The sequence below is a fragment of the Cygnus olor genome, chromosome 5 (genome assembly GCF_009769625.2).
Source record: "Cygnus olor isolate bCygOlo1 chromosome 5, bCygOlo1.pri.v2, whole genome shotgun sequence".
Classification (NCBI taxonomy): domain Eukaryota; kingdom Metazoa; phylum Chordata; class Aves; order Anseriformes; family Anatidae; genus Cygnus; species Cygnus olor.
This window is the reverse complement of record NC_049173.1, coordinates 2953141-2980910: the sequence shown is the minus strand read 5'-3', so window position 1 is coordinate 2980910 and position 27770 is coordinate 2953141. Positions and strand designations below refer to the sequence as shown.

The following is a 27770-nucleotide window of genomic DNA, read 5'->3' as shown; positions in this document are numbered from 1 at the left end:
ATTGTATATTTTTTCTATTATGTTTTGTTCCAGTGTAATATATTGTCCTTACAACATCATGTAAAACTGAAAGATGAACCAACTTACATGTTATTTATAATGAATGTAAAAAAAATAAATGACTGTACGATCCCTGTGTGTGGTGGTTGGGTTTTTTTGGTTATTTTTTTTTACTTGAACATGATTGTAATATACCAATAGTTTGGTATGTTCCCATACAAGCTGTAGGTGTTTTAAGCAGTACCTACAATACTGTGATTAATGTGTACGGACCTACACAATACCTACAAACACACCATGGTATCGGAAGGTCGGTTCTTTCTGTTATGAGAGCATAAAGCTGTTTAACGGGTAAAAAACTGATGGGCAGCAAGCCAGGTTTATATCCGAGCACACCCTGTCCTTGCCTCACGTACGAATTCTCCACCTTCACAGTACAAGTTATAAGTATACATGAGTTATAACTTATTATACAAGTATAAGTTATACCCCCGTCTTGTAAATTTAATCTCGTAATGTGTTTTGTGGTGACTGAGGGAAGGGCGGGCACCGCTCCTGTCAGCGCCCCCCCCCTTTCACAGTACAAGTTATAAGTATATAAGAGTTATAACTTATACAAGTATAAATTATACCCCCATCTTGTAAATTTAATCTCGTAACGTGTTTTCCCACACACGACGCATGCGCCCTCCCGGCCGCGCGGGGGCGCTGTGCCCCCCCCCACCCCGCGGCCGTTCCCTCAGGGCGGAGCCCGCCGTCCCACAACCCCCCGCGCGCGCGCTGTAGGCGTGTTGGGGGGGGGGGGCGCGGCCGGGGGCGCGCTCGGCGGGGGCGCGCTGCCGGGCACGCGCCGTCGGGCACGCGCTCACCCCCCTCAGGCCCCAACGGGCGGCCCCTGAGGGAGCGCGGCCGGGGCGGCCCGGGGCTGAGGGGCGGCGGGGGCGGCGGCGGCGCCGGGCATGCGGGCGGTGGGACGGGGACGGGCAGTGGGACCGGGACCGGGACCGGGAGCGGGCCGGCAGGGGGATGCTGTCGCGGAAGAAGACCCGCACGGAGCTCTCGAAGCCCGGCGAGGTGCAGGGCAAGTACGTGAAGAAGGAGACGAGCCCGCTGCTCCGCAGTGAGTGTCGGGGGCCGGGGGGGGCGGGCGGGCGCGGGTCCTGAGCCTCCCTTTTGTCACGGTTTTACAGAAGATTAGCGAGTAGGCGTCGGAAGGGCGCTTGGGGTGCTCGCTGTGCGTGTCTGAAGGCGAACGGAGCCGAGTTGTGTGGTGGTGTAGCGGCTGGGTTAGCCTGGGGACCGCAGGCACCCAGCTCCCAGTCAGCAGCCTGGTCACGCTGGCCTGGCCCTTAATCAATACACATTAAGGCCTTCACGCCAACCTGTAGGTGTGTCTGGCGGCCTAAGGCCTCTTACACAGCTGCTGTTTGCCGTGATGTAACGATTGTGTGACTGCTTTACGATGGCTGTCATAAACTGACTGATTACCCCTCCTGCGAGGCACTGAATTCTTGGTGCAAGTTGTTAAGTTATAACTTCACAAGAGCTCGTTAATAAGCTTAATAACAGGCATGACCTCCCTGTAAATTGAAGCTGTTTGTGTTAGCTCACCTGGAAGGAAAGCAGTTATTTAAGCCATGCTGAAAGCAATAGGAGAGGAGCGAAGCTTTGTTTATGGAGGGAGGCGGCGAAGCCGCGTGAGGGGGTGTCAGCGCTCACGTGCAAAGCTCCTTTATGTAAAGGAGAAAACGAAATTTTCTGATCACTTGACAATTTACGTGCACAAAAAGACAGTGTTTTGCTGGCCAGACTTTATAATTAGCGGAGAAAGGACAAATTCTGTTCGTGGTTCAGTTGTAGGCAGGGTATGTGGATGCTCTGGGCCACGTAGGGAGGAGAGCAATGAAGCCTGGCTGATGTAGCCATGGTCCAGAGGTAGCGGGGTGGGAGGTGTTGTGTGTTGTTTTTTGTAGCTGCAGTTACGCTGGCAAAACTGTGCTTTTTTGGCAGTAGGCTGTTGCAGGCAGAGGGTGAGTGGCTTTTGTTGTGCCAGTGCACGCTGCAGCTTTACCATTATACTCACATATGTATTAGAGGCACTTTAAAGCGGTTCTGGCGTTTGAATTTCCTAGTTTCCATGGTGTAAACCAGGCGTTGTAGCTAGCCAAATACTGTAAGTGCACACGCAGTTCTTATTTCTCTTTTATGCTATAACAGATCTGATGCCTTCATTTATCCGCCATGGTCCAACCATTCCAAGACGAACTGATATCTGTCCTCCTGACTCCACTCCTGCGTATGCTGCTGGGGGAGATGGAATTGTTTCCAGGAATCAGAGCTTCCTTCGAACTCCAGTGCAGAGGCCACCTCATGAAATAATGAGACGTGAAAGCAACAGACTGTCTGCACCCTCCTATCTTGCTAGAAGCTTAGCTGATGTCCCTAGAGAATATGGCTCTTCCTCCCAGTCCTTTTTAACAGAAGCTAATTCTGTTATGGAAAATGGAGACGCGGGCGCCCGTTGCTACTATTACGATCACTTTTATGATGCCCAAAGGAGACGTCAGTTAAATGACCGCTTGCATGAGGACTACAGGTATTACGAACACAACAGTGATCTTTTCCAGAGGATGTCCCAGAATCATGGGAGGCACACTTCAGGTAAGTGTGGATTAATTGTTGGTTTTGAAATGTTGTTGAAAGACTTTTTGTGCAGAAGTCTATCTGTGGTCATGTTTCTGAGTTACGCTTATAGGACAGAGCTTCCTTTCAATGACATTTCTATGATCTGAGTACGTGTTGACACTTCTTAGTGTTAAGAGTGCAATTGCATATGTAGATGGTGAGTAATTTATGGAATAAATGAGGTAAGTTTGAGCAAACTTCTCTTAATCCCAAACCTATGTGCAGTTTTCTTGCCCATGTTGAGTTAGCCCCTAGTGAGCAAGCAGTTTTACTCATTAGGGGACTGCTGCTGTTTTCATGATGTATTGAATAATCAACAGCTCTAAACTATAATACTGCTTTTTTGTTGTTGTTACTATTATAAATATTTATTAATTTCATAATGAACAAATATCTTTATTTGATGTCAAATAAAGAGAAGAATGATTGTTATGTGTAATTAGCAAATTGGCATGTAGTTAGTGCTGAAATTGACTTCTTAGTCCTTGACTTTTTTTTTAGCCTGTAATATTGCTTGAGGGGGTAACAGGCATACTTACAAACTCAGTGGAACCTGTCTTTGTTTTCTAATGGAACAAGGCAATAAGAAAGAATCCATTAAATACTTTTTTGAAGTATTGGATTACCTGTGATGACGCTGAAGAAGAATTCTTACTGTCAAGAATCTGTTGTTGAAATTAAAAAATCTAGGGTTTCAATATTACATGCGGAAAGGTGACCTTAAAAGTAGTAAACCTGGCAGTACTGGAGCACTGTGTATGCTACTGCAGCTATGTTCAAGGAGGAGTTTGAAAGAAACATTTCAAACCTGTAAATAATATGCTGCTAGCTCATTACTTGTAATCTGTAAACGAAATAGTAAATCTCCTGTCTAGAAGAACAAATTTGCAAGTAAAAATATCATGGTTTATGGCTGCTGACAGAGTGCATGGAGTTACAATCTGACATTGCTTTGGTGTTTGTGGTGTGTGGGCTTTTTTGTTTTTGTTTTTGTTTTTTTTTTTTACTACAGGAACATTTCAGTGAAAAATGGCAGAAAAGTAATGTTAGCATTAGTGCTGTCAGCCAGTAAATCTTGAAATGCTATTGTTTAAGGCTGGCTACTCCATCCTTGTTAATTTTGTTAAATGCTGGCTTAATACATAAATCTGTCTGGATTGCGCGTGGAAGCCCTCCATCTCTGTCAGCTGCTTTCAGCCAGCAGTCATTAAACATTTACCTGGCCCAGATAACAAGCACCTGTTTGCATCTGCTGTGGGCTTGGAGGCAGGAAGGGAGGACGTGATAAACGAATCCATCATTTTGACCTTCAAAACGACAATACTAATGCTGAATGCTGAGAGAGGCTACCAAAATAAGATTGCTGCTTTGTAGAATTGGATCAGTGCTTAAGTGGAAAGGGATCTCCACCTGTTAGTTGAAGGTGAAGTTAATCTAGCAAATTTTAAAACAAGCTGAAAGAAGAGCTTCACAGCCATATTTTTCTCAATTGTAGCAACACATTTCTTTCTCATAAGGCTTTTCTCTCCTGTTTGTCTTCATGCCTTCTTAGCGATTGGAAAACACAAAGGAAATGCTGGTATTTGCTTGGTCTTTGTCCTTTCCTCGGATGTTTTAACAGTTTGAACAGATTTTACACGTTTGGAAAGGGGTGGGTATATATAGGAAGAAACCAAAAAGGTGAACATCTTGCCAGCCAGTGTTATCCCTTTTCCTTTGTGTTTTTTTTTTTTCCCTTTCATCTCAACCTGGAATATGACCTCTTAAACTCCACCTTGAGGTTTCACTGCAGTAAGAGCATTGACCTATGTCCTCAACTTCTCTGTGTCTTCTCAAAAATTGCTGTTACATTTTTCAGTAGAAGAATTGTGTCCAAAAACAAGAAAACCCCATGTCGTCTTATTTCTTTTGCCCTGCTGTAAAGCTTTTTTTCTTTGAACCATCCATTGTCATCAAGCCTTAAGTGTTTCTCTTAAGCAACGCTAATCTCTGCAGTTTCTAATTCCTCTTTTTTCCTGCATCTCCAGAATACTGGGTCAGGCCTTTTGCTTTCATTGTCTTTGTCTGAGTTCTCACACATTTTTAGTGTTGTTTCTAAGTGCCTCACCTAATTGAAACGGTTCTTCAGCAGGATCACTGACTGCAGCTTATAAACTTGCCTAATACCTACAGGTGCAAAGTATAACACATACCCCTTCATTAGCTGTGGTCTGTAAATGCTGCCTCTTGCCTCCTTTCCCAGAAGGTGCTCTCAGTTCTGTTCTGGTTTGGGTTCGTTGTTGAGGAGGTGTTTCCTGATGAGCACAAGGTGTAATCACCAGTGGTGAGTGATGTTTCATTTAGTGGGGGTTACAGCTGAGATGGCTCTTCAGAAGCAGTGTCTGGATACAAAATGTGCATGTGAATTTCAGCTTTCAGTCAGAATAAGAATTCCGCTCTTTATAATTTGGTGATAATGTGAAATGTGCTTTTTATTGACATCTTCATACTCAAAGTGGTTAGCAAAGTATTTAAGCAAGTTTCATGATTTTTCAAAAGCTGCCTTTCATAGGCATTCCTCCTTGAAGTCATGTTGTCTCTCTCTGCATGATTCAATTCTCCATATCTTCATTTTCTCATTCTCATTAGATTTATTTTTAATTAACAAACTAGTGCTAGTTGTTTTCCTGAGAAATGTTTTTCAGTTATTTCCTAGTTTTGTATGTTTAGCTACCTCTGTGCAATTTCTTGATTTTTTTTTTAATTTAATTTTTTTTCCAAGTGTCCATGTCAAACTTAATTCTAAGAGACTTTACCTGTCTTTCCTCGACATCTCTTTCCTCTCTTCTAGGTTAAAGGTTTTGGGAGGTCTGTGGTTGAAGTTATACCTACAGTATAGATTGGAACTAACTTGTAACCAAGACCTCAGAGTTATTTGTACCTGTTTGAGCGGTAAGCTGAATAATTCTTGTGTATATGCAAATTGCTGAGATTAAAAAAAGGGATTTTGTGGTGTAGAATTGTAAGTAGTTGACTGTGATGTCAGAGGAGAAAATTATTTCTCCCTCTGAAGGGAGAGTCTGGTGAGCTTTAGTTGAAAGGAGGTTTGCCTCGTGTTAAATTTTGCCCCTTTGGCATTGCAAAGTTATTCATATTGAATATGAGAGCAAAATCAAGAAATACAGGTTATTAAATGGAATCTCTATAGAGCTAAAGCAGCAGGGCTTTTCTTTTCAAGTGTGTACACTTCACTTTTTTTTTTTTTTGAACATGGCAATTCCTGACCTTTTCTTCTTTGCTGATTCTGCGGTAGTTTCAGTGTAGAACTTTTGGAAGCTCTCAAAGTACTTCCTGTCATGTCCCCTTCGTTAATTTATGCTTGCCTGGAATGTCCCGTGCCCTCTGACAATGGAGGTACTTGTGCTCAGGAAGTACCTTCAGAAGCTCTGGCATGCATTAGGAAGGCCCAGAACTTTTCTGATTTTATTATTACTTATTCCCTTAAACATTTCTCTCTCTGCCTGTTTCTTATCCTGGTTTGAAGAGGGAAAGGAAGGGGATTTGGGTATCATTAGGGAAGGGGGGAAAAAGCTTTCAAGACAGTTAACCTAATTAAAGGCAAATAAGACGGCCTTTCGTTTGGCTAGACTTGTTCTCCAATACCATGAATTTTGGTTGAAGCTAGCTGTGGGGAGTTTATAGGCTCTAAAACTTCTCTGCCTATGTAAGCTGTGTATCGAATAAGGTGCGACTTTCTGCAGTGTCTTTGCCCTTTTCCCTTTATGCTGGGCTGCTCTGGTGGTAGGACTTCTCTCCTGTGCTTTCCACTACCATTGTTGATGAACGGAAGAACTGCTTGACTTTTTTATGCAGAATGCTTTTATGTTAAAGCCCCTGTATTGCCCTGTGAAAGTATTTCCTCCTATCGCTCACGGTTTGCATTGTTCCATATTAATGGAGTAAGCCGAACAGGCTTCCACCATTGTAGAAGATCCTATGGAATTGTCCCATTTGTGACATCGTTAGCCGAAGGTAGATTTTTTAAGGGAGTATCTTGGAGTGCACTAGAATAAGGTGCTCAAAATTAAACTTTGGGATCTGGTGTTAAGACACCACCCCATTGCTGAAGATGTTGAGAAAGAGACTGAATAATGGGCCTGGCCTCACTTAAAACTCAGTATTTTTAATCTTAGTTCTCGTAATAAAAGTGATTGCTGTTCCTTGGCACATTCTTTTTTCAAAATACTAAGAATATACATGGTGATGTTCCTAAACAAGCAAACTATTGAACAGGATTTCCTTTTGCTTTAGGACAGCAAATAATACTCTAGGCTACTTTGCAATTCACTCAAGACCTTAAATTGAAGATACTGCGTTTTACAAGCATTAGGAAGCAGAATTAACAAATGAGACTAGGCAGGTTCCAAAGATACGAGCTGAAAAGGATTTACAGTTGCATAAATTTAAATTCATTGGAGACTCTGCTTGAAATGTAATAGTGCTGCTGAGAGTTTTTAAAGAACAGTGCTCATCATTAAACAGAGTGAAGGAGACTTTTAATGTTAGGAAAAAGCAGATAACTTACATAAAACTCTGTTCCTTGGCGAAGCAGGAAGAATAAGAATTTCTGCCTGGCCATAGGTACAAAAGCATGTGTGTGACAAAACCCCGAGTAGTTACAGTGAAGGGAAGATACTTTCTTCCATCAAGAAGAAAGTCGCAGGTTTTACACTACGTTCTGACAAAAATAATTCGAGCTGTACATTTTAATGTTTTTCTTCCTGTAGATAACTTTGTTATGTTATTAAAATACGGGTCCATAATTCAGGGAATATCCTTGTTTTTTGCAGTAAACACCTATGTGAAGCTTTGTGCTGCTATGAAAATGCTTTAGGGCTAAGACCTTACCTGAAATTAAAACCCAGAAGAATATCCCACTTTGGCAGTATTACACAGGAAAGTGGTGTTCATGGTAGACGGCTTCGGGCTTTCTTGCAGTTTGATTCTTTGGTTAGTACTTTGGAAAAGATGATGTCCAAAGTTATTCTTTGAAGTGTGGTCCTGTCTTACTGTTCCTTACAGGTGTATGTATCTGAAAATAGATTTTCATCTTCTCTCGTTTAAATTGTAGCAGGAACTACTTGCTCCTCATACATGCGTGCTCATTCTGCCTTGAAGGAAACATCTACTGAGCTTTATATGGAAAAATAGGATACGATTTCTTTTGCTCTCTGGTAACTTTAATTATATAAACAAATGCCTAAATTATACTAATTGCCATAATGGCTTGATGGTCGTAAGACACCAAGCATTACCTGACATCTGAAAACTTGCAGTCTGCAGAACACTTCAATGTGGTGCCTGGTTTTAAGGGGAGGTAATGCCCACGGAGACTGTACGCTGGGAGAAACCAGGAGCTGGAACTTAGTGATGGGACAACAGCAGAACTGCCTGTGGTGCCTTTCCAGGGGGTGTGTAGCGCTGCTTTTTAGCATGCTTTCTAGGTAACTTCTCTCTGTAGTCAGAATCTGATTTTCATCTTTACACGGGTGCATCTTCCAGTCTTCTCTGACTTCTGTTTGGGGAAATGCAGGCTTTGTGTCAAGAGAGCTTCTGGTGCAGAGGATGGCTCACTGCTCAGTGTTCATCATCCTGGCTTGTGCAACTTTTAATACCAACTTGAGATGTTAAAAAGCATTAACCTTTACCCCCAGTAAATAACTGTATTGGTATCTTTCTGCTGCAGTCATGCTAGAAGTTAAGTGGGAGGAACTCATTAAAAAAAAAAAGTGCTGTTTTTAACAGTGAACAGAAAAGTATGTTTATACCTGTATACCTTCATGAAAGTTCTTTGCCCCGTCAGGTTTGTGTGTTCAAGCTTGTGGCGGTGATTTAATGTTTGCTGTTTGTACGTATGCAGAATTACAACACAGCAGCTCACTTGATTGGGGAAAATACTGAATTTGTTTATCCCAAGTGCAGTATTTCCAAGAAGCTGAAGTGCTTGTATTTTGTCACTGGAATGAAAACAAAAACAGTGGCATAACTGTAGCTAGGGCCTGAAATAGTCTCCCTGGCCCCAGTACTGCTAAAGGTCAGGAAGCGTCTAGGATGTTTCTCCTCACTGGAAGTAAAGGTCTGGGTTGCTTAATCCTAATGCGAGGTGGAGCTGTCACATGAAGGCCGCTATTAACTTTCCTTCCTAAAGCTAACGAGTAGGTGAGCGCTCCAGCAAGCGGAGATGCTTTAAGGCCAACAGTTCAGAACGCGACAAGGCTAGAAACAGGGTTGTAGATGAGCACAGATCTTCTAAAGAGCAGTGCTCAGCAGGAACTTCGTGGGTTTAATTTTTTATTCGTTCAGTTGCTCTGTAACCTTTCCATTACGTTATTGCTGATCGCTCCTATCTTTTACTAGAATGACAGCCCTGTGTAAAATATGACAGAATATGTAACCTAGTACTTAAAATCGATGGCACCCCTTGGCTGGCATGCTACGGATTGTGCGTGTTTTGTTGCAAAGGTCTGTTGTCACAGTCAGCAGCCAAGGTATGAAATTGCCTGAGAAATATAACAGCTTGGCTGCTACTTAAGTATTGTCTCTCTGTTATTGACCAGACGTGAAATTTCTTCTTAGTAACATGATTTAGATGAGATAGGCCGTGCTTTTTCTTTCTACTCTCAAAAATAAGCACACACAAATGTTACCCCTGAAAAACAGAAGGGAAGGGGTGTATTCCTCAGTCAATAAACAAGGTGTGATGGAGTCACCTTCTGACTTCTAACAGAGTGGGAAAAGTTGCTCCCATACTCCTTCTGGTTGTAGGGAAATAGCGATACACAAACTCTGAATACTGTGATCGAATAGATGCATTTGAAAAGATAATCAGAATTTCTTTAAAGCCAGAAATGTGTAACTGTAGAGTTACAGGTAATGCAAGGTAATTATTTTAAAATAGAGGCGAGTTTGAGCCAGCACAGTCAGTAGGCTTCCAAAAGATGAAAGAGACACCTGTGAAAATCTTGATTGTCACTTAATTGTTTTTTATTAACTTTCTGTAATTTTTCTTTGGGTTTTTAATCAGCTACCCACCTAAGTATCCCCAGTGTATAGAGGGAAGGAAAAGATGAAATGGAATGATGTTTCTTCGGTACATCTCCCAGCATCCAGCACACTAGTTTTTATAATGTAAAAGCTACGTGTATGTTGGAACAAATAGGTTATTTTAAAATAATCATGAGCAGTCTCTTTAACTGGTTATTTGTAAGTCGTAAATGTGCTGTGTTTCCAGGGCAGAGGTAGGAAATAAACCAGGTATTGCTTCGGGTCAGTTCTCCCAACCCAAAATACACTTGACGTGGGTCGTTTTACTTCTCTTTTGCTGGAGAGAGTCTTCTCCTAGTGCAGCCTGCTTCACCAAGAGAGCTGGAAATTACCATTTTTCATGGGCCTCGTTAGCATTACGAAGTGCAGGTGCTCAGTACCAAAGAAGAACAAGATGAGAAGCGGATGAGCAGACTGCTAGGGCAGGAAATGTCTCTCCAAGATCTGTGGAAGGAAGGGAATGTGGGGGGAGGAAGAAAGCAGGAGATTTTGTGACCTTCTCTCAAAAAAAGGCCTCTAAATCCTGGCTGGATTGCGGTCAGAAGGCCTGACTGTCCCACTCGGGGTGCACATAAGCTAGCTAGTCTAGCAGGCATGGGTGGTTTTGGCAAAGAAGGCATGGCAACACGAACCTCAATTTGTGCGGAACAACTCTGTTCAGCAAAGGGCTTCTGCAGGATCCTGGGTGGATCTGGCTTCTCTGTTTTCTGTAGTTACTGATGCTGTTTTTTGGCTGTGATTGCACGCACATCACTAATACCCGTCAGCTCAGTGCTAACCTCTTCCCTCCGCTTGATTTTCCTCTTCAAGCTACCGATTTTGAAGGGTTAAGGCTTTGTTGGTATCCTGTCATTTTTCTAGTTAGTTGTTTCTGACTAAACTAGGGGGGAAAGAAAAGTTTTTTTTTTCTTGTAGATTCATCAGAACTATTTATCTGTAATAGCGTATAAACAGAAACTGTCATTTAGGTAAAGCTTTAACGCTTGTAATCTTATGTCAGCTCTGTGCTCAGCAAATTGAGCCAATAACAAGAGTTTTATCCCTGCTGAGTATGCTAAAATATATCTCTTAATTGAAAGAGCAAGGAGGCTTTAACTGTCTGAACGAAGGTGGCCAGTAATCCTGGAGTAGGAGGAGAGCAAAACACGTGAGATTTAAAAGAGGAATAGCTATTTTGAATTCATCAGGATTTTTTTTTACTAGTGTGCAAGTGCACACTCTTTAAATCTTACGGTATTGTTCAAAGTTCATAGTTACCTCATGCAGGGGGAAGAAAAGCTGACTCTGTACATAATGTTGGTTTGGGTTATTGCCGCTTTGGCTAAACACCGTTTTCCCTTTTTTTGTTAGGCATCGGGAGAGTTGCTGCTACATCTCTAGGAAATTTAACCAACCATAGTTCTGAAGACTTGCCTCTTCCTCCTGGCTGGTCAGTGGACTGGACTATTAGAGGAAGGAAATACTATATAGATCATAACACTAATACAACTCATTGGAGCCACCCACTCGAGCGTGAGGGACTGCCTCCGGGATGGGAGAGAGTCGAGTCAGCAGAATTTGGAGTGTATTATGTGGATCACATCAATAAAAGAGCTCAGTACAAACATCCTTGTGCTCCCAGGTATGACATCAGTCTTGTCTGTTATGATTGTTCTTTTCCTAACCCAGCTGAGAAAGTGGAACTGTTTTTGCCTCATATATAATGTGCCAAAACCATCTTATTTTTAGAAGTAAGCTTTACTGGTTCTTGACTAAGTTTTTTAGAAGTAGTTATAATTGTTAGTGTCTTTTTTTCTCATCTGTTACTATCTTAAGTTTAGAAACAGGATATTGTTCCTAACTCACTAAAACAAAGCAACTATTCTCTTCAACCGTTGGTAAAACAGCCAAGTTGCTGAGAACAGAACTGAGTTGTTGATTGAAGAGAAACTTGATCTGATGTTCCTGGAGGCGCTCTGAAAAATGGCACCTATAATCTGAACTATGAATTGTCGTCTTTAGAATGAATTTAGGTATTTTAGCTACATAAAATATAAAGGTTAAATAAAATTAGTATGTACCAGATCTACCAGTTAAGTTCTGCTACTCAATCTTTTTTTTTTTAGTGTTTCCCAGGAAGAGAAAACTTTTTTTAACATGTGACACACAAAAGCAAACATAAGAGGATGTCATTCGTTATAAACGGAGTAACGTATCAGCTGCTGCCTGAATACTTTTGTTCTAAAATACAAAATGGTGTGTTATTTGGTTGAGTTTGCCTTTTCGCTCTTTCAAAACCAGATAGCACTTCCTTTCCGCTTTAGCGTCCAGGTAGCGGGCACTAGGTCAATAGGTCCCGAGCGAGTTGGGCAGCGTGCGAACAGATCGCAGCACGGCGTAGAGCTGCGGTTGCAATGAAGCTCAAATGTAGCAAGAGGCCGTTGGTCTCGGTAAAGGCTTGCTGAGGCAACGCGCCGCGTGTGGTTGCATCACTGGCCTTTGCATGTATTAATCTGTACATTAGTGTTAACAATTAAATGATCCCTGCTTGGAGCTCACTGGGTGTCTCTGCCTTCCTTCGTACAGCGTTCCCCGTTACGACCAGCCTCCCCCGGTGACTTACCAGCCCCAGCAGGCGGAGCGAAGCCAGCCCCTTCTGGTCCCTGCGAATCCCTACCACACCGCAGAGATTCCGGACTGGCTGCAGGTCTACGCCAGGGCTCCTGTGAAGTGAGCTTGTTTCTTTACTCTTCTTTTCACACCAAGTTACTCATGCGTAGTTTAGAAGGAAACCAGATGAGTTCTGATGACTGAAAGAACTCCAGCTGGTGTCTGTTTTATAATTGCATAAAAACTGATGCTGACAGTGTGAGGAAGTTATACTGGATGTTTTCATATAGAATCGTTAGGGTTGGAAAAGCCCTCCAAGATCATCTGGTCCATCCCCCTGCCACCAATGTCACCCACTAAACCATGTCCCTAAGCACCACGTCCAACCTTTCCTTGAACACCCCCCGGAACGGTATCAGAAGCGTGGTTTAAAAAATCATAGATGCTTTAATGTTCACAGCCTGTAATTGCATGGGTGAAATTTTTAGCAGATGTGAAAATGCAAAATAAGTATATTTGGGTTTTATTCCACATTTTTACGTATTAAAAAAGCCACACTGAATTTAGTGAACCACTATTGCTTTTTACGAGCTGAGGATCTAGGCTAAACACTTAATATCCTAAATACTTAAGCTTCTAATTTGCTGTTGTTGCTCACAATCAGCCATTCAAGAAATTAGTATCAAAATATGTTTTTTGAACCATATGTAGATATAATCTCACCCTATAAAATATATATGATGTTATTAATGTATAATTATATAATTATTGTTATAATGAATATTATTTAAATAATTTAAACCACATATATACATTATATTATGGTTTAAACCATTATTATATGTATAATTTTTATACCTCCCCAAAACAGAGCTAAAATCTGCCTATTGAAGTGATTTGACACTTTTTTTTCCTTCCAGTTGAAAATCTTGTATAATAAGTATGACCATTCTTTATTTGTGTCATCTTACTAGAAGATTTGGAGACTCTTTCATCACGTTAGCTTGCTTTGTATTAGGCATCAGTTAAAATCATTGCAGTACTTCTTGCAGATCCCATGGCTTGCAGAATTTTATGTTGGAGAACTGGTAGGATGTGATTTACTTTCAGTGTATTTGTGAGAATAGTACCAAATGGCTTATAAAGAATATTTTTTTTTCAGGGTGTTAACTTCCTGATGTGTGTATATTCCCTTTTTTTAAAAAAAAAAAAAAAGAAGAAAAAATAACTATGAAGGAGGACTTGTAGTTTGAATTCAGACTGAAATCTGTTTCCAATCAAAAGCTTTAATTACTACTAAGTGGTGATAAGTTATTTTTTCGAAGAAACATCCCTCTAGAAACAGGGAATTGCTTCCAAGAACAGATTTAAGTCAACATAATGAAACATTTTCTGATGGGTTCAGCTCTGCAAAAGACTAACTAAATAGAAAAGCAATAAAAAATCCAGGTAACGTTTCAGTAGTTATGAAACCACGTATGTTTTCATAAGGGAAATATGGAGAAACTGATTTTTACAGCAGTGAACAGGTCAGTCTATAGTTGCAAATTCACAAGCTGTGTATGATCGGTGGCTTCCAGCTGAAATATTTTTGTTGCTTCTGCTTAACTATAATTTGGATGTGCTTAATTACTTCTTGTGGCTACTGGGCTTGCCTAAAATCCAGCAGTATATTATACACCAAAGACATACTAAGTTCCTGTAACCTATGAGAGGACTTATTTCCTAGAAACGCTTTCAGGTTTTGGCTGCGACTGCATTTCTTTATTTAGGTCTTTGGCACATTTAGACAATGCAGTTTGAAATATTTCAGCCTGTGTTGTGTAAATTCTTCCCAGTACTTCTCTTGAAACTTGAGGATAAGCAATGTAAGATTCTCAGAAATTTCTTTAATAGGCTGAGACGTTTCAAAATGTTTAATTCATTCAGAGTTTGAGAAGAATTGACATCGTTCAGAGGAACCAAAATCCATGTACTTGCCCGTATCCTTTTAACTTTCTTCTGTTAAGGTAGTTCTGGTAGTAATATGAATATTCATGTAATTCTCAAACACTTCTTTGAAGAAGCAAATCCTGTTTTATGCTACTTTTATACTACAAAAGTGAGGAAGAGAGGTAACAACTAGCTTGCTGTCATCTCAGCTTGAGGACTTCTTGTAGAACATTTGATAAATATTTTCAGTTACTGAAATCAAGATCACTTACACATTACAAATTAATTGTGATAACAAACCTCTGTTGTGAGAACAACTGGCTTAAAGCTTGAGGGGAAAATCTAGTGATGCTTGTAAGTTCTTAAACAGCACTTCCTAAAAGTGGAGTATAAGAATTGTGTGTGTTTCTTACCGTGTTCTAGCGCAAAAATGAAAGCTGGCAAAACACTTTTGTAGTGGTAGTAGAGGAGTATCTTTTAAGATCTGCTATTTGAAATTTGCTGGAAAAATTGTTGGTTAATAGTACTGTTTTCCACTGAGATCACTGTGGTAAATTTTGTTATGGATGCCTGGTGCTGTAGCTTGATTAGCTGACTAAGGGCCAGTCATTGAGGGGGCAAAAAATAGATATTATGAAGAAAATAGATAACAGCTTTTACTTTGACAAGTTTTTCTAAAGAATAAGACCACTAGAAAGATCTAATGGGGAGGAGAAGTGGCAGGCGTTAGCCATGTTTTCCTATTTTAGTGAAGAACAGTCAGTCTGTTAAGAACAAAATGAAGATACTTGGCTCATTAGACAGCAAAGAGGCTTTGAGGTCTAACAATAACTTGAGGCGTAATGATTTCCAATACCAAGGTACTGGTGACACCTTGAAGCGCCCCTTCCCCCTCTGCCCCAGTATCTGTCCAGGGCTTTTTTTTTTTTTTGGAAGCATAAGCACAGTTACCAGAATGTTCACAGTGAAACCAAGACACCTGGCATGCGTTTAAGCCCTTGCCAGACTCGAAAGATGAATAAACATTCAATTTTAAAGTCCTGAAGACCAGTGGGGTAGGTGCTCTAAGAGTATGCCGTAGTGCATGCGAGGGACTTTGAGGGTGAGGATGCTGGAAGTGCCTTCCTCGTAGGAGAGGCTGCGGTTCAGACTCTTCCCCCACCTCTTTTGGAGCAAGGATCAGAACCCAGGTCTTGCTCCTTGCAGCCGTAACCAAGAGGCTGTAAATATTTGGGGCAGATCACCATCTGTTGTGTTGAAAGCGAATGTTGTATTGAGTACTTGTTGTCTCCTGGGAATAGCCCTGGAGACGGAGCATTCTGACTGGTAAGCTCTTCTCTCCTTGCCCAGGAGGGAAGGTTCGGTGCTGTGCAGGAATCTTTTGCCAACGTGCTCTTGGTTTCTGGCTCTGTGACTAGTTGCCCCTCTACGAAATGCCTGGGGTGTCTAGGTCAGGTACTTGTCCTCTGGGCCCTGTTCTACGAGGCATCTCCGCGGTGAGTGTTCCTAGCCCTACACCACTTTCTGGATCGGAATGAGTCCGTTCCTGTTAAGGTGCTGCTAGTGGCTTGATCTTTAGTTAGACTTCTCTGTTCAGTACTTCTCTCGGCAGCCAAAGTGAAGCTGACACTGGGAAGCAGCCCTGATGTGCCGATCTATCACAAACCATCAGCAATGAGTTTCAAAGAGCTAAAGAACAACCAAGGTTTTGGCAGTCTGCGATGTTTTAAAATAATGGTGGGGGGGGGTTGTTCTTAGCTGCAGGTCCCAGGAGATCCGCAAATGCGTTACTGCACGTGGTGTAGCTTTTTTCTTTCCTGCTTGTGCCACCACGTTAGTAAGAAACAGCCCTGGGGGCACCCACTGCCTGCTTGTCCCTCGTGTGCCGTGAGCCTCGGGAGGCGCGTCTGCTCCTGGGACCAGGCGGGTGTCCCCGTGGCCGCCAGCTGGGGCTGGCTGTCCTGGCCAGACTTCGCCAGTCATCACGTTGAGGTGGAAGGAGACATCAAAGGGAACAGCCCGTTTATTTTAGGCTTTGGTATCTCTCTGGCTCTCTGAAGTCCTTGTACTACTTTCTTTACGCATATAAGGGGAGGTCTGCACTGCGGCCTGTTAACACATCCACTTGTCAAACACGCTGACTCGGGGCAGGTCTCCGTTAGTGACCCCTTAGCCACGGGGGCATCTGAGCCTGCACTGGCCTACTGCAGGTCTTCACCAAAGGGATTCTTGCTGTTGGCCCAGCGTCACGGGCTTCTCTTGAATTGTTTCAATTGCCAGCTCCTGGAGGAAGAAACATCCTGAATTCCAGCATCTCCTGCTTTGCGCCATCGGGCAGCTATTCCCCCGCGGGGTGTGGTGGTGATACTGGGTGTCTGGCCTTGAGCCACAGACCTGCAGTCCTCTCTCTGCAGCATTACCACGATTTTGTTAAAAACTTCGTTAGAGATGCTGGTTTTCTACTGGGACCTTGGAAAACCCTTTCCCACCACCGGCACAAAAAGCAGCACATTTAAAAAAAAAAGTTTTTCTTGACAGGGGGGATAGAGATTGGGATTTTGGAGGCAACCCAACCTCCATATAGTTTGATCTGGTGGCAGCTAAAAAGTGACTGATAGAAACATAGAGTGTATTTTGGAGCATAGAGTGTATGGGCAACGTGTTCAGTGAGTCTCAGCACAGACTTGTGTTTACACGCACGGCCTTTATTCTGATAGTTTCTTGCTTTAAAAGCATCAGAATAACCTGAGTTGGAAGGGACCCACAAGGATCATCAAGCCCAATGCTTGGGTCTATGCAGGCCCACCCAAAAATCCGCCCGTAAGGAGTTGGATAGTTCCTGTGGTTTGTATATTGAGCTAAATCAATACTACAGACACTAAACTTGGGAAAACAAGTTCCGAAGAATTTTTATGGCATGAAAGTGAGTCGCTGACTAACGTGTGACTGAACAACCCTCTCCATTATGAGTGTCCATAAACTGGCCTTCATTTGACCAGCCACCTCGTTCCCGTGCAGCTGCAGTGCCAATTTGGGTTGTGGAAAATTACTCGCAGGAGAATGGCCTTGATTACTCACAAGGGTGGCTTGGCAGTCAGGACACACAACGCAGCCTTCAGGAAACTTCGGCAGCTCCGCTAGTGGAACGAGGGAGGCTTGAGAAGGCTCGTATTACACGAAGTTCATACCTACCTAGTGGCAGCAGCTTCGATAGCCAAAGGTGCGATCATAAGGAGATGTTTGTACGTTTCAGCAGTTGGAAAGAGTGTTAGGAGTACAAACAGTAATCCAGAATTGCTCCCTATTAACAAATAAAAACTAAAAAGTGAGCACTGGTTGCAGCTGTATCTCCTGTAAGAAAAGCAGTGCAGGAGAGAAGGCTTCCAGAATGAAAGGCCAAGTATTTTGAAAGGCCAGTCAGCACGTAGCCAAGGAGCGTGTAGTGGTTAGAGACATCCAGCAGCTTTCCTTAGGTATCGTTTCTCTTACCTTGCAGACTGGCGTCACGCTTCTGCTTTTCTTTGTGGCTTGTCTTAATTAACGTGCGCTGCTCTTCGTTTTGGAGAGTGAGGAGTTTGATTTCTAACAAAGCCTGTCTGTACGCAGCCCTCTTCCTCTACCTGCTTGTGTTTTCTTTGAGCCTTCACGTTCTGCAGAGTACTGCTGACCCGTGTCCATTTCCCTCCTCAGGGCAAACTCACTGGCGATAGGAACAGCTTTCTGATGACCCAAGCTGCTGTATTTTGCCTTGCACAACCCGCTCCTCCTTGTGAGTGGTGGAAGCGGGGAGAAACGTAACAGCCTGTACCCAGAACTGGTTGACTTCCAGCTGGGTGTGTTTCCAGACAGCTAGAGCAGATGTTCCTACAGGGGGGCTTGAGGTGGCACCAAAGTTGCATGCAAAACCAGCGCCTTTCAGGCTCTCTTCCCTTTTTACATCCATCTCCAGGGACCTCCCCATGTCCCCAGCAGCTCATTTTTTCCAGTGCGAGGACGAAGAACATCTGTGGGCTTCCTTCTCTCCCTTCTCCCTCCCTCAGCCCTCGCTGGTGCTATCTAATCCCCCCGTCTGCTGTCCTGTGAGGTTCATGACCTGCAGTTGGAGACGCTGATTGAGATTATTGCTGCTAATTAACCAAGAGCAGGACAGTGTCCAAGAGTGCTCGTTAAGGCTGGAACAAGAATGCTGTGGAAACAAAAGCACGTTGTGAGGGAAAACTTGCAGGCCTGCAGTGTTCTGCCCTCTGGGAGGTACTTGCTGGGGAATACTAGGATAAGCTGTTAAAATAGTTCATTTTTTCTTTGCTACTCCAATTTTAAAAGATGTTTTACTGCTAAATCTTGAAGGCGTGTGTAACAGGATTGATGTTCTAAACCAAGGCATAAAATGCATTTGGGGAGTGTTAGTGTAGTCAGTTAATAGGAAGGATCTTTGGTACTTCTAGAATTTACCTTTATAAAAAGTAACTTGGCATATTATGAGTGATTCTGCAGTTTAGCTCTAAGTAATGTTTCTCCAGTGCATTTTGAGACAGCTCACTGTCTTTAGGTGTTAATTAGTTACTTCTTCACACGGAACAGGCTAATCAATGTAGGCTGTAGATGGCCAGAAGGCTGCTGAGTGGCCACCCAGCTGCGAGGTCAGTTCTTCACAGAACACCCGACGTTGTGCATTTGCTCGCAGTGGCACGTGGATAATCATCTCCCGTCTCCCACCAGGTACGACCACATCCTGAAGTGGGAGCTCTTCCAGCTCGCGGACCTGGACACGTACCAGGGCATGCTGAAGCTGCTCTTCATGAAAGAACTGGAACGGATCGTTAAGCTGTACGAGGCGTACAGGCAGGCCCTCCTCACCGAGCTGGAGCATCGCAAGCAGAGGCAGCAGTGGTATGCCCAGCAGCACGGCAAGAATTTCTAAGCTAACAACTCTTTCTAATAGACTTCTATGAGGACACTACGAGCTTTAAAAAGTTTCCACACTTCATACTATGAAAAAGTGCTTTGGTTGAAAAGGCAGCTTATTTTTGTTGACGTTGCACCTTTGTTATTATCCTCTTGAATATTTTTCTACATGTATTATGTATTGTTTATAAAACGAAAAATGTTTGTTAACCTTTTTCCATACAAAAACTAGTTTATTATTCTGAAAACCAGCATGGAGTTACGGAGTTTGATCAGAGACTTGTTTCTGGTATCTTTTTCTAGCAGTTGGCTGTATTATTAAGAAGCTGACTATATATTTTTAAATGGCAATAGATGCAATTACAAGAAATGCCCTGGATGCAAAACATTGTTAAAATCCAAATTACTATTTTGGTGTATTTCCCTCTGGACTTTGTATCCCTCTTGAGAGAGGTCTGTTCTTTGTTTACAGCTTTAATGTACAGAACACTGACACTGTTACTTCTCAGTACTATAACCGTACAGAAGCTGATTTCACCAATCTAAAAGTGCTTCATGAAAATGAAGTCTGAGTTGCCTTATTTTTTACTTTGTTTAATGCATTATTACCTTAGATTTATTACTAGTTTTCACAGAAGTTAGTCAGAGGGCGAAATACTTGTACCTTCTTAAAGACCAATATCACTAAGCAAACTCTTCAAAGGTTCTTAAATGCTAGGTAGACTGCATTTTATGAGCCCCAGTCGCACGGGAAGGTAGTAGCATTGTCTAACCAGCTTACCAACCAGCTGTACCACACCATGAAAAAAATCAGGGATGTATCAACATTTTTTTTTACCGAGCTTTGTCTTGTATTAAAGTTTCCTTACTTGGGGAAAATTTTTACTTGTACAGTTACCCTCGCCAATATTTTCATTTGGTTCATTGATTGTCCTGAAATGTTATTTATGGATTCTTTTTAGTGCAATAAACATTGTTGCAGACAAAATACATTTCTTGTAAATCCTGTTAATTCAATAAAAATCACTTTTGTTTAATGAGTGAAAGGGTGGTCAACTGATTTTTCACCTTTCAGCAGGTCAAATGAAATGGTTAGAGCCAAGAAGATCTGATTGGGAGTGGTCACAACAAGCAGAAGCTGCGGTGACTGCAGGTAGGACCTGTACGGACGCTGTCCCCTGCACGAGTCCCACTGGAACAGAGCTGCTGTTAGCGCTGTTCTCTATAAAACCCAACCGCTGCCCCTGCAAGAGTGCTGTGCCCAACCTGCTGTGACTGCCGGGTGTAGGACCCATGCGTGAACTTCTCTATTGTAAAACGCACTGGCTCTTCACATCTCACAGTCTCAAGTCTTTGCTGCCACCAGTGAGATGTGCAGGCGTTGTTTGTACCCTGAGAGGGCTGCAGACCTGAGCACGGAGCCCTCCTGTGGCCTTGTTCCCTTACAAGAAGCTCTCTCCTCGGCTGTTAAAAAGCTGGAAGCTTTTCTTTGCCCAAAACTTGCTTTTACCCTACCAGTGACAGAAGCACCTTGTGGAGGTCACACCCTGGCAGTGAACAGGCCAGAGTAACGTCAAGCTACTATTGAAGCACCAGTTGTGAAGGCCAGAAGAAAATCAGAAAAGAATGTGAAAAATAACACTGAGAAGCTCTTAAGTCATTAGTCAATAATTGCTTCCTATGGAGCCAACTTTTTAGGAACAAAAAGCAAACTTTAATAGTTCTGATGATAAAAGAATAGAACTGTTTAACACACTTTCTATGCACTATAATGAATATATATATATACAGAAATACAGTGAAACTTTCTCCAATACATATACAAAGTGATACTTTGTGCATCAGTTACGAATGGAAAAGTACACTTTCCTTACAATATCGTTAACGTACCATAGCATGTGTCCTTACAGTTTCTGATAAAGCAAGTTAATACATTTTTAATTATGTTGATGTAATTAGTTGATTGAAGAAAACCCTTGGTTACATGTTATAACTTGTTCAAGTATTTGAAAATAAGATGATTTTGAATAATGCTAAGGTTTGGAAGGTTTTTAGTTGCAGTATCACGTAAATTATAATTCTTTTAATGACTTCGTGACTAATTAAAAAGGGGAAAATAAGGCTTCATAAATTAGTTGGGAAGTGTGCCGGATATTGCAAATTAAAAGCACTTTGTACTCGCAGCAGTGCCGATATGTACATATTAACAAAACAAAAAACATGCCTACGTCTTCCCATCGAACACTGTTGTCGCATGAACATACTGAACCGTCGCGCGCGTGGACTTGTTCTCCGCGCTCCCCTCCCGCGGCAGGAGCTCGTGATGGGTACAGCGATGGAAGCGTCTAACCGGTGAGCGGCCGCGTCTCCTTCATGCACCGAGGGGAGCTCGTCCGGCCTACAGCTTCTTCCTCTCCGAGCCCTCGGCGGGCTCCGCTTTCTGTGCGGGGAAGGCGTGGTGGTACAAGTGTCTGTGGGTCGCGGCTGCGCTGTACAGTTTGTACAAAGCCTAAAAAAAACAGAGAAGATGCTGACGGGCTGCGCTGCAGCAGCAGGTTCAGACTGCGTGCAGCGTGCAGTTTGGTTTGGGCACCAGCTTGGCTGTGCGTAATGTCCAAAAAGGGGAAAAAAAAAACAAAAAACAAAAAACCTAGAGTTCAGGAGTTCACTGATCCCTCAAACTTCTCACCTAGGGGAAGAGCTGCCTCGGTTGTATTCAGCTGAGGCCTACCTGCAGTGTGAGTAAGGGGTTGGCAGTTTTTCCTACGTATTTCACATGCAGGCTTTAAATTTCTGCACTCTCAGCACTTTTTCGCCCCACCAGGCAGAAATACATTGCATCAAAGCGAGAGCTTTGCTGTGCAATTTGTATCTGGCTTTTCTACCTTATTTTTCTGCGGGTGGGTGCAGATTTTTTTTTCTTCTCGTGTTACCGTTTTTTTTTTTTTTTTTTTTGCTTTTACCGCTGGTGCCTTTCCTACCTGACAGCAAGGCCTGTCCTTGGCAAAGCAGCAGCACGGCGGGCTCGGGAAGCAGCGTGCCGGTCCCGCAGCGCGCCGGCTGCTGTCGCACGAGTCCTGCGGAGCGTGCAAGGGCCACGCCTGGCACCAGACCCGGGCGTTGTCTGTGTGCAGCAGAGGCTGCGTTACCCGTGCTCGCAGGGACGGTGTGGCCATGGGGCGCGTGCCCCTTGCAGAGCTCAGTTCGGAGCAGCCACGGGGCCGTGCCCAGGCCCCTCGGGTGCTGCAGCCTCCCAGAGGAGTGACACTGGGCCCCCCCCCCCCCCCGCCCCAAAGTGCACCCAGGGCACGGCGCAGAGGAGACGCTGCGATGTATTTCATGTTGCAGAGGCCTGAGGGTGAATGGGTAGCACAGCGCTGAGCTTTTTACTTCAAACGACTTGTAATTGGGGCAAATTAAAAAAAAAACCAAAAACATCAGTGGCTTCTGCTGGGGAACCTGAAGACTCCTGGTGCTCTAAACATGGCTTATAGTGGGGAGGGACCAGGCAGAGGCTGGCGAGGCGCGCTTCATCAGAGGGTGATGGCTTCTTCATGTGCACGGGGCTGTGGAGTGCAGCAGGTGGGTGTTGCACCAAGGAAGCCGCAGCACAGCTGAGGGTGAGCAGAAGGCCCCAGGGTGACGAAGGGCTGCTGCCCGCATCCCTGAGGAGCCCTGGGAAAGCCTGGGGGCTATTGCCTGCAGGTGGCTGCGTTTCTGGGGCTGTGGTAGCCTGATGCAAGGGTCTTCAAGCAACTTCTCTGGGTTTCTTTATCTTCTGATGCTGTCTGAAAACATGTCCTCATCTCCCCCCCCAGCAGAACTTGCAGCGCTTTGGGCTAGTTTAGGTGTTTTTTTTGGTGCCTTCACCCTCACACAGCTGCCTTTTTCTTGGCAGGAAGGCTTTGTTCGAGAGCTCTTCACTAGCAAAGAACACGTTCTGGCGTTTGCTGTGGCACAAGACAGAGCAAAGCCTCTGGCCCCAGAGGTCACAAAAGCTCCTAGCAGCTTCGTGGGCACAGCAGGGTCCCAAAAACAGCCCGCCTGTGCTGGCTGCTATGGGCCATAACGGGTTCTTTTTACCTGCACTCACAGAACTGTGTTCGGCACTGGTGAGAGCTGCTTCAAACTCCTTTTAAGAGGCAATCCCCGCGTAACTCAGTGGCAGAGAAATGCGTCAGCACCAAGCGAGGCAGCACCAAGCTACAGCGCGGGACTAACCACGTGCACGGGAATGGTGAGGAGGCTTTTTGATGTTTTATTTAAACGCTTCCAGGGCCCTGCCTGCGCAGCCGCACACGATGCACGCGGGTCAGCGTTGCACCGCTGCAGCGCTCATGCGAGGGGTGCTTTTCTCAGCTCTCGGCCCAAGGAAGAGGCTGGGGAGGCAGAATACACCTCCAAGTCCCTGAGCTCGGCTTACTCAACCCAGGATGTTGGGTTTTTTTTGTTTTTTTTTGTTTTTGTTTTTTTTTCCCCAAAGCAGGGCACGTGGCACTTGCAGAAACACAAAGCGAAGGGCTGTGCTCACCCAGCCTCGCTCAGCCCGAGCCATGCCTCTGTGCCTGGTGCCACAAAACAAACTCACGGGCAGGGCTCAGCACGACGGGAAAGCCCCCAAACACAACTGACGGGGGGGAAAGGCTAAAACCCCCGTCATAACAAACACACAGCCCCTCCTTCTACCCCAAACCCACCCCAAAACAACCCTCCCTCAGGCTCCTGGCCGTGAGGTTGGGGTGGATGGCAGGCAGCAGCTCCGAGGGTGACGCCGGCCACGCCGGAGCCCTGCCACCAGCGAGCACCCCGCTGCGGGGCCGGGTCCCAGCTGCCACCCGGGGCCCTCCTTCCTCTACGAGCCCGAAGGCCGGGAGGCAGCCCAACGTGCATCTAACCCCGGGAATGCTCCGCTGTCCCTGTGGCTCGGCCGCCCTCAAGGATCCCCTGGGAGCCATGCGGTGCATGCCGGGGGAGAGGGGGGGAAATGAGAGCCACTTACCTCGTTTGTGCTTCCCTGGGGAGAGGCATTGGGAAAAGAAGGGGGAGGGGGGTGGAAAAAAGGAGAAGAAAAAAGAAGCATCTCTGTGTATCATGCACATCCACGGAGCAAACAGCGCTCACACCTCCAGCCAGCAGCCACCTGCCGGAGCCCCCAGGGCAGCATATTTGCAGGGGGCTCCCCCCCGTCCCCTCGCAGGTCCCCGCAGGGCTCTGGCCACCCCGCCTGCTGCTGGGGACACCGTGTGCTCGCACAGGACGGAGCCACAAGGGCTCAATCCCTGCTCCCCACCTGCCTGCCTCTTCCTGCGGGCTCCGTCCCGTCCTCACTGCCGTGCTGAACCTGCCACTGGCTCCTGCACAGGGATGGGACAGCGCCGGGCTTACACACGCCCGCATCTCCCAAGGGCACCGGAGGGATGCTCTGGATGCTGAGGCCAGGGCAGCCCAGGAGGATGCAGGCGAGGATGGGCCCTTGCTTCAAGCTGCTTTATTTTAAGGGCAGCCCAGCTGGGGGATGAAGACCCGGGGTGTTAGCGGCCCTCCTCCCCCGTGGCACTAAGGCCAAGCAACACGCCGCTGTGGCTGCTGGTGCTGGGGGCAGAGGCGCTGGGGGAGCGGGCGGAGCAAGGCTGGGGTGCGGGGGATGTTTTCTCACCGTGACCTTTGTTAAGGCTGGGGGAGGTTTGGCGCTGCAGCCCAAACAAGCCCTTTCCAGGTTGTTTGCAAAAAGCAAAGACAAAGAGAGGGTGAGACGGGCTGACCCAGGAAAGCGGGGCGCAGGGCCAGAACAGGCAGGGCACAGCCCTGACCTCGGCCTCCCGCAGGCCAGGGACAGCCAAAGTCCCTGCCCGGGCCCAGGGGGCAGGAAGGGGTCTTTTCTTGGCATGCACACACACATGCAACACACAAAACCACCACGGCCCTGAGAACACCTCCCCGGTGGGACCCCAGTCTGAGCTGCTCCATGCCCACAGGTTTTCGAGTCCACAAACCGGCATTTTGGGACGGGTAAGACAAGCAGAAAAAAAACAAGGCCGAACAAAATAGCTTGGGGTGAGTGTTCTGATCCCCGGCGGGACCGACACCGCTCATCTTTGACAGCGGGCAGGGTTCAGGGGGTCAGGCTCAAGCAGCCTTGCTGCTGATTCCTGCTCTCGGCCCCATCTCGCTCTGCCCATCTCTGCTGCGGCACAGGGCAGCTGTACCCAGGCCCCGTCACTGCTCCCTAAGAGCAGTCCCCTTGTCCCCTCCATCCCCAGCTCCACAAACTGATCTGAAAATATTCCCCCCGCCGCTGCCCTCCCCACTTAGAAGGCCTAAGGAATGGCCTGGAGCGCGCTGTCCTGCAGCCTGAGGACAGCCCAGCTCTTCCCTCACTGCACAAGCAGCTCAAGCAGCCAGATCTGCCCGGGCAGGCCCTGCTGGAGCACCTAACAGCCCTAAATGCGAATGCAAAAGCCATTTCAAAGAGGAGGAACAGCCCCAGGAAACCCAACGCTTAAGCACTCGGTGTGGGGATTTGTACTGGTGTGGTTTTGTTTTTTTTTTTTTTTTTTAAATCAAAAGCTCTTTATCCTACCTGGTCCCATAACGCTGCGGCCACTTGGTCTATTACTGCGCCCAGTTCTCTGTACTCCCCAGAGTATCTGATATATGCCCAGGTACACAGTGTGATAAGTGTCAAGCCCATGATCATGTTGCACAGACTGGCTATGATGTCCAAGCCAATGAAGCCGGTGACTCCAGCTATCACGTAAGTGATGAAGATGACCACGAAGAGCGTGGCGGGGGTGCGGGCAGCGTGGAAGATGTTCTTGCTGTCGTTGTGCTTGATGTACTGGATGTAGAGCTCATCTATCTCGGCCTCCAGCTGCTGGAGGTAGCGGCGGCTGAACTCCTCCCCACCCATCTTCTTCACGCCGCGGAACAGCTTCACGGCCTCGTCCTTCAGCTCCAGGTGTTTGCTCTGGAGGTCGCTAGGCGCGAGGAAAGGCTTGTCCCCACCACAGACCTGCGTGGAAAACACAGCCCCATCACTGCAGAAACCTCAGCACCCTCAGCTCCTGTGCCCTGCCACGCAAACCACGGGAGCTGGGCTCTGGGGCTCCTGTTTGGCACAGGTAACTGAACTATCCCCTCCCCTCCCCTTAGCCCTGAGCTCCAGCTGCAGTTTTGAGACGTCCCAAAACCAAAGGGCGGTGCAGGGGTTGTCCCTGCCCTCCTCTTGGCACTATTTCTTCAAGCTGCAGCTACTCAGGCACAGGTTAAAGCGGGGCCGTGGGTGTCCGTGCTGAGAAGCCGGGTCCCACGACCCCCCCGTTCAATTTGCTCACAGCCTAAGCCAGGATCTCGGGCAATGCTGAGCTACGCCGCCCGACAGGATCTGGAGCCCCAGCATTTTCCTGTGCTGCAAACTGTGCAGCTTTTTTTTTCCTTCTGGCTTTAAGCCATAAGCACCAACACCCACCCAGAGCAGCGTGCAGATAATTTGGCCATGTAGCTCTGCACCCCTTTCGTGCCATTGCAGCCATCTGCAACACTGGCGAACAGACCGGACACACCTGGAAGTGGCTGGAGACAGGCCGAGGTCTGAGCCTCCCCCTAAAACATCACAACCATCCCTCACCAGAGCTGACAGGGCAGGGCACAGGTGAAAAGCCTGTTATAACGACTTTATCCCCTAATCAGCACCAGCCACAGCACGGGTTAAAGAATGGAACAGAATAGTTCAGTTGGAAGGGAGCTTCCATCAAGTCCAACTGCCTGAGCACTTCAGGGCTAACCAGAAGTGAAAGCATGTTACTGAGGGCATTATCCAAATGCCTCCTGAGCGCTGACAGCCCTGGGGCATCAGCTGCCTCACTAGGAAGCCTGTGCCACTGCCTGACCAGCCTCATGGTGAAGCAATTTTTCCTTATGTCCAGTCTGAACCTCTCCAGGCACAGCTTTGTGCCGTTCCCTCACGTTCTGGTCGTCATGGGCTGCGTGGTCACACAGCGCTGCTGCCCCGTTACGTTAAATTTTGGGTTGCAGCTGGGGGAACAGTGTGCAGAGGATGCAAATTCAGCTGAGGCCTAAAGCTGCCATCAGATGAAAGAGAAACCATCTGTCAGTCACCTTCCCATGGCCCGCCACGAAATGCTGACCGGGCACTGCTCTCCCCTCGCCTGTGCGAAAGCCCCTTTTCCACCACGAACACGGGAGGGAGTCTTGCTGGGAACAGGATTTCTGGCCACGTCCATGCAGGACGTTTTCCACCAGGAAGCCAAGCAGGGAGGTTTCTCCAGGAGGACAGGAGAGCCTGGGAACCGAGGTGCTCAGCACCACCTACCTCTTCCATTCTCCTGCTGTAGGTGTCTTTGGCAGTGGCAACCGCTGCTAAATTGTTGGCTTCTGCTGTGGCCTGCAAGAAGGGCAAAAAGGGCACAAAGTTTAGCTGCAGAAAGGTGAGGTTAAGAAGTGTAATTACAGAGAAGAGCAGCCGCCAGCTGGGTGCACATGGCCCACGTGTTTTCAGCCAGGATGCGTGTGTGGTGCATACACACAAAATTAAACAGCCCCCTTGTCTCAGCCAG

General features: G+C 45.8%; 2 protein-coding genes across 6 annotated transcripts in view; one reads left to right on the top strand and one right to left on the bottom strand.

Moving 5' to 3' along the window:
- Nucleotides 1-860: 860 nt before the first annotated feature.
- Nucleotides 861-20231, top strand: SAV1 (salvador family WW domain containing protein 1). Of its 2 annotated transcripts, XM_040557888.1 has the most exons (5): nt 861-1120; nt 2218-2661; nt 11119-11389; nt 12334-12477; nt 19009-20231. In XM_040557888.1, the coding sequence occupies exons 1-5, from the start codon at nt 1027-1029 to the stop codon at nt 19208-19210; spliced, it is 1155 nt and encodes a 384-aa protein (XP_040413822.1). In that variant the 5' UTR covers nt 861-1026; the 3' UTR covers nt 19211-20231. The 2 variants fall into 2 exon arrangements, with proteins under 2 accessions (XP_040413822.1, XP_040413823.1); XM_040557889.1 differs by lacking the exons at nt 861-1120; nt 2218-2661 and adding an exon at nt 4483-5616.
- Nucleotides 20232-20891: 660 nt separating this feature from the next.
- The window catches only part of ATL1 (atlastin GTPase 1), a 29758-nt gene continuing 22879 nt past the window's right edge, over nt 20892-27770 (bottom strand). For 2 of the 4 annotated variants that reach the window (XM_040557886.1, XM_040557884.1), the window contains exons 11-14: nt 27527-27598; nt 25775-26206; nt 24194-24208; nt 20892-21703 (exon numbers count right to left, since the gene is read on the bottom strand). In XM_040557886.1, coding sequence (XP_040413820.1) covers nt 21593-21703; nt 24194-24208; nt 25775-26206; nt 27527-27598 — 630 coding nt within the window. In that variant the 3' untranslated portion in view covers nt 20892-21592. The remainder of the gene's footprint in view (nt 21704-24193; nt 24209-25774; nt 26207-27526; nt 27599-27770) is intronic. The other 2 variants (XM_040557887.1, XM_040557885.1) reach the window with 1 other exon arrangement.